General features: G+C 42.5%; 1 protein-coding gene across 1 annotated transcript in view; it reads right to left on the reverse strand.

Annotated features, from left to right (window-relative positions):
• Positions 1 to 712: 712 nt before the first annotated feature.
• The window catches only part of CEP192 (centrosomal protein 192), an 87768-nt gene continuing 81503 nt past the window's right edge, over positions 713 to 6977 (reverse strand). The window contains exon 42 of the mRNA XM_007460046.1: positions 713 to 851. Within this exon, the coding sequence (XP_007460108.1) occupies positions 713 to 851 (139 nt within the window). The remainder of the gene's footprint in view (positions 852 to 6977) is intronic.

Here is a 6977-nt window from a genome sequence, read left to right on the forward strand (position 1 = left end):
GGAGAGCGCTCTGTCCCCTCGGGCGGCTCAATGCCCTCACTCCCTGTGCCCCGGGTCCCTCTGGTACCTGACGGCAGTGCCCTTCTACACTGGATTCTGGGGTTGTCCCATCCAGCTTTAATTTCAATAAACGCTCTCTTAAAATATACCATCAACCTTTCCAATGTGTCTGCACAGAACATGGAGCCTGCCCCACTCCAGAGAAAGACAATTTCTTTGAAAGGAAGCTTTCCTTTCTACTCTGGGCAATTAGCTAAAAGACAAAGGAACCGAGAAGGAGTTTCTTAAGGGAAACAGAACTGTAATGGAGGAGAAAAATCACAGAACAGACCAAGGCGCTTGGAAATAATTAGCAGAATAAAGTGATATTCTAATGTCTACATGACAGCATATAAAAAAAAAACAAATTCAATGGAAATTAAGTTTATTTCTGGATATACCAACTAAAATATACGCCATATTTATTCAGAATATCATAATCAATGCAAAAATAGAACTCTCTTCTCCCCTGTAAAAGTTAAATACAATACTGTAGGATAGTTACATGATTATTTTAGGTCTTCAGTATTAGCTTCTCAAAAGAACAAATCTATAGTTATAGACATCCAATTTATCATACAAAATATATACAAAGGCGTAACTGTAGTATAGAAAAAAATGAAGTTACCAAAATATAACTTATGTCATTTACTTTACACAAAGTGGACTCTAGTTAACTCTTCCCAAGAGCTTCACCAATGAGTCGAACGACGACACTCTTGCCTTCGTCGGTTTGAACAACGAGCAAAGCTTCAAACTTGCCCACGGACCTGGGCTTGAACTGCACAGGCATGTTGATGTAGTGCTTGGCTCTGCAGAGAGAAAGGGGTGTCAACACCGAGGCCACGGCACACAGAGCCCCTCCAGCCTCACGACGTCTGGCGGAGAACGAACACAGTCAAGGAAGCAGGAGCCAAGAGGCCCAGGGCCTGGTGCTGCATCTGTAGAAGCAGGAGGCCACTGGCCCCCAAAAGGTCAGGGAGCATGTGCCACCAACCGCCCCCGGGGCAGCGGGACCAACATTTACAGGGCTGGTGGGTTTTGCTCCAAATTTCATATGAAACCTTCCAAAAGTCTTCTTGAAAATTTATTTTCAGATTCTGTCGAGGCAGGTAATGAATGCCCTGTGCTTAAAAGTAGTACATGTTGGGGGGGTTGTTTTTGCTCATAAAACGAGGTCCCAAAAGCTTCAAAAATACACCTTTATTCCCAGGGAATGAGACAAAGGCACTTTCCCACACCTGTGTGATGTCACCAACTTTCTGTCTTAATCATTTTTGAGTGAAACTTTACAGCTTTCAGACTCTCCTCAGAGGGCAGGGGCCCCCTGCCCTTGATCTCAACCACACGTGTTCAGGATCAGCCATTGGATCTGACCTGTGCTTTTGTTTCCAGCATGTTTCCTGATGAACCCAGCACAGTGGGCTAGAAATTCAGAAAACAGTCTAAGTATTTCAAAGCCCTTTTCCTGCATGTAACTGATAACGCAGAATATACATATTTAAAGTCTGGGTCATTTTCCCCCAATGCATTTACCTCATTTCCCCACAACAAAGTTAAGGTGCCTTTAAAAAAACTGGTACCTTTCGATGGCACTGACAATGGACAATTTTCTTTCACGTTAGCATCTCAATCCTCAGAATGACGTAGTACAATCTGCCAACCTAAGGCTTTTTAACTTATGAATCACTAAAAGCATTAAAATACCCCAAGTAAATCTCTAGAGGATCCCATTATTAACATGGAATAAAGAACCCCATATTTAACTGAGAAAGGATTTTGAAAAACATATTATGACAAACATGTATCCCCTGCTTTAGATTTACAGACACTGAATAAACGGGGGTTGCAACTTAAAAAGAACCACGGATTCACACAACTCCAGCACCAGCAGTGCGGTGAAGCAGTGACTGTGCTGTTACCAAGAGGGCTTTACACTCTCTCCACACATATGCACACTCACATACACACACACGCACACTCCCACCCCCCCACAGCACACACTCACACCCCATACACATGCACTCACACACATATACACATGCACACTCACATACACACACCACACACACGTACTCACACCACACACACGTACACACACTGATATACACACACCACACACATATAAACACACCGCACGCACACGCACGCACACACACACACACACACACACACGGGAACACGTAATAGGAAAGCACATAGACACGACACAGAGATCTAGTTCAAAACCTCCTACCATCCAATGACGAATTTTGCAGCAGAGGCCCCAGAGCAAGCAGCAGGAGGTACAGAGGCAGGGCTAGCGGGGTGCCTGGAACCCCCTCACCCCTCATGCCCGTGAACCTACAAATGACAGCAACCGTAATTTTTCTTTTTCCTTAACTTAAAACGAGCACTTTGCTGCTCCCTGGCTTCCCTCTGAAGGACACAGCAGGGCCTGGCCGCTCAAGCCGCAAGGGGGCTGGCTCATCAGGACCTGCATGCGCTGCTGTGAGCCCAGCAGATGGGGCCTTAGCTGCAATGTCTCAGCAGAGATTAGACTTGAACAGTTAACAGAGGATGCTTTTGGGGGTAAGTGGAAACACAGCAAATTCTTCTTAAAAAGACATGAGAAAGAGATGATCACCTAGAGCCCAAGACAGAACCTTTACCAAAAAACTGTTCATTAATGCTCCTTTTCCATTAGCTCCTTCACAATCTACCGCTTTCCGTGGATGACATAAACCTGCCCAACACACGCCCTCCCCCAGCACCTCCGCCTAAGGCAAAACCCCAGGATGTGCGGGGCTCCCGCCTACTGATCTGAAGTCAGCTGACAGTCCCCACCGCACGAGGACAGCCCGGGAGAGGGGCCTCCTAGGAGGGCAGACCCGCTGTGACGGAAGCCGCGCTACTACTCGGGGAGTGGGGTTCACGGGTCCCAGGGCAAGCGGCCCCTGAGGAAGAGAACGTGACCACAGGGGACAGGGAGGGGCTCCCCAGGAGCCTCAGCACAGACTGTCTACCCGCCGAGGCCAGCGCCGCCATACCAGCCCCCTACAGCTCATGAGCCCGTCCAGGGTCCAACAGTCTCGTTCTCGGGACAGGTACAAAGCCCTCCCCGCCTGCACTAACAGCAGCCCCTGCCTCAGTTTGCGGGAGAATTCTCAGGTGAGCTCCACTTTAGGAGAGTGGACACTGAAGAGAGCTGACAAACCGCTACTCCTCCGAAATAGAAAGAAGTCATTCTTACATATGAAAAAACCAGATTTCCCACCTTCCTTTACGTAAGACTTAAGCCTTAAGCCTATGGACACGCCATGAGAGAAGACTTTTCTACGACTTAGAGTTTACTTCACCTTGTTGAACAGATCAAAGTTACTGCTTTGCATGCATGGTTTTCTTATTCATATTTCATCAAGTTTATACTGAGTTGCTAATTATTAAAGTTGATGCTGGAATCTGTAACATTATATATTTATCCTAAGTTCCATGCATCAGAATAACTTTATCTGCCACCAATAAAGTATAAAATTACCTTATTTACATTTCTTTTCAAAGTATAAAAAGTTAAAAACATTTAAAAATAATAACATGTTTGAAGAGTATAAGCAAACAAAATGTATCTTGTGATGCTATTTTAAATGCTAGCTTATGTAAACTGCCCAAATTTTGCTTAATTACAAAATAGTTTCTCATGTTTCTAAGTTCTCTTAGATGTTGTGACATGACCTAGGCTACAGAGAAAAGCAGTGAGTGTCTAATTCAGGACAGCTTAAAGTGTTCTAGCACTGGAATGACAAGTCACCAAGTTCAACTCTATAAAAATGTCTACTTTTAGATTACTAGAATGAACACATTTTATATTTTAAAATTGGTTTTTAGACAAGTTGAAACTAAGCAAAACGCCATCTCATTTATAAAGGTTCCTTGTTAGGAATGCTTTAAGCATCACGCCTGTCACGTCAACAGCACTGCAGGGAGCTGTGCGTGAGGAGGAGGAGGAGGAAGTGCTACGAGATGGGCACCCAGGCGCACGAGGAAGGACACTACCCGCTGGTCACAGGGGTAGGAGGAGGAAACTGAAGGTGGCAATTATGAAAATACTCTGACATGTTAACTGCCAAAATTACGTTTCAATTTAGGTCGTGTGGTCTCCTGTGAAGGTCTAACAGCTCACTGGCGACCACAAACTGCCTGTGGGCCTCACTCAGCTGGCTGGTCCCTACAGCCCTGCTAGGCCAGAGGCTGCCACATGTAATGCTATTGGGATCGAACACAAACAGGTTCTTTTTCTACAAAAGATCAAATTTACAAATTTCAGCTAAAATACAATTAAATTTTTAAAAATCTGTGAAAGCAAATTAGCAAAGAACATAACATCAGAAGAGAATTTGAAACTACAGTGTATTTAATGATGAAAGCTGGAAAAGGAAAGTTTATCTCCAGGTAAGTTGACTGCATCACCCTTCAGCCATAAAATGGGCAAGTGACATAAAGCCAAGTAATTTAACAAGTTATTGTTAATAACTTGTAACTAATGAGTCCTTACCAAAACTGTAGATGAGCTGAATGCAAACACCGTTCTTAAAAAAGCTGTTAGGCTCTTCAAGGGAATCTTTTTTAAATCTGAAGGTTTCTTGAACTTTTTTTTAAAAAAGATTTTTTTAAAGATAAAATCTCCTTGAAACAAAAATCTGAAGCCCCTCCAGTAAGCTGTGACAGGTATACGCTGGTTTACACTAAGTATTCCACCCCCTCTGCTTCACGTTTAAAGACACACACCTGCAAAACGCTGACCAAGCTCAGGGATGTGAACCAGACACAGAGTAAACGGGAAGCAGAGTTAATAAGGCCGTTATGATAAAGTTCAAATTCAGATAATAACGGTGTTCAGGACAGATCACTTACTCAGTATCAATTTGTACTCTGTTACTAAAAAGTGTCACAATTGGGAATTTAAACAACCTATTTTTAAATAGGTGAACTGTTTCTGCAGCTCTGCCTCAGTTCAGCAGAGCCAACCTACTCTACAGACTGTGGAATGTCGCCAGTCTCAGGCCGTCATGGGAGGGACCCACAGACAAGAGCTCAGGGCAGAAAAGCAGGAAAGCTCAGACTTAGGAGTGCTGTAAACCCAGGCCCCTCTCATCCATGTTCTCACTGAAGGGACTGGCTGGGAAAGCACTGACAGAAACTGTGATGCTCTATCGACATTGTGGGTCCTGCTGGGGCTCCCCAGGACCACCTCCCACATACTCCTGTAACGAGTCCAGGCTGCCAGTGGCTTTTCATCTCCATTTCACAAATTAGGAAACTGAGGCTCAGAGAAGTTAAGTCCATGGTAACTTTCTAGGTATATTCATTGCTGACTCTGCACAACTCGTGCCTTTAGGTTGGGCTCCTGAGTGGCAGGTTTCATAGCACGTGGGATGGGGGAGGGGGGACGAGAAGGGGAAGAAAGGATGAGAGGTGGAGAGAACGGTCCCCATGACTCATCTTCCAGTATCTGGAGGTAAGTGTAAGCTTCTGAGTCAGTGCTGCTGGGCTAGTAACTCAGAGACAGCCCTTGAATGCCTGCAAGTGGGCCAAGTTTTCACAGAATATAACATGTTTCTGGGACAGCCTCTTGATGCTAAAATGAAAGATTTTATAATAATTAAATTGTTTAATTAAAGATTCAAAGATGAAGATAAAATTATTTTTATAATATAGTTTTATAATATTTTTTATAATATAATATTAAGTGCAACAGAACTCTACTGTTAAAATTCTAAATAACAGTGACAACCCAGTGAGATTTCAGCTTTTATGTACATCATATGGAAAAAGAAAATTAGCAAGACCCTAAAACAATTAACAAAATGGCAGTAAGTACATACCTATCAATAATTACTTTACATGTAAATGGATTCAATGCTCCAGTCAAAAGAGCAGCTGAATGGATACAAAAACAAGGCCCGTATATATGCTGCTACAAAAGTCACTTAAGATCTAAAGACACTCATAGACTGACAGTGAGAGGACGGAAAAAGGTATTATATGGAAGCAACCCAAGTGCCCATCAACAGATGAACGGATAAAGATGTGGCGTAGATACACAGTGGAATACTACTCAGCCATAAAATAGAGTGAAATCTTGCCATTTGCAATAACATGAATGGACCTGGAGGATATTATGCTAAGTGAAATAAGTCAGAGGGAGACAAATACTGTATGACTTCACTTCCATGTGGAATCTAAAAAACAAAACAAATGAACAAACATAACAAAACAGAAATAGAGTCATAGATACAAAGACAAAACAGGTGGTTGCCAGAGGGGATGGGGGTAGGAGGAATAGTTGAGGGAGATTAAGAGATACAAACGTCCACAGTTCCAAAATAAATGATTCACAGGTATGAAATGTACAGCATGGGGAATATAGTCAATAACTATGTAATATCTTTGTGTGGTGATGTATCATCCTAGATTTAGTGTGGTGATCAGTTTCAAATGTACAGAAATAAAAACATATAGAAATACAGGAATTAACAGTGTTGTCGGTCAATTATACTTCAAAAACAAATGCATAGAAAAGATCAGATTTGTGGTTACCAGAGGCAGGGGGTTGGGGGAGGGAGAACTGGATGAGACAGTCAAAAAGTACAAACTTCCAGTTGTAAGGTTAAGTACGTGCCAGGGATGTGATATACAACACGATAAATATACTGAACATGTTGTACGTTATATATGAAAGCTGTTAAGAGAAGAAATCCTAACAGTTCACATCGCAGGAAAAAAAAATTTTTTCTATGTCTTTAATTTTGTATCTATATGAGATGATGGTGTTCACAAAACTTACTGTGATAATCATTTCATCATGTATGTAAGTCAAATCATTATGCTGTACACCTCAAACTTACACAGTGCTGTATGTCAATTATGTCAATAAAACTGAAAGTATATATATATATATA

This window comes from Lipotes vexillifer, unplaced genomic scaffold, assembly GCF_000442215.2.
Source record: "Lipotes vexillifer unplaced genomic scaffold, Lipotes_vexillifer_v1.1 scaffold987, whole genome shotgun sequence".
Classification (NCBI taxonomy): Eukaryota; Metazoa; Chordata; class Mammalia; order Artiodactyla; family Lipotidae; genus Lipotes; species Lipotes vexillifer.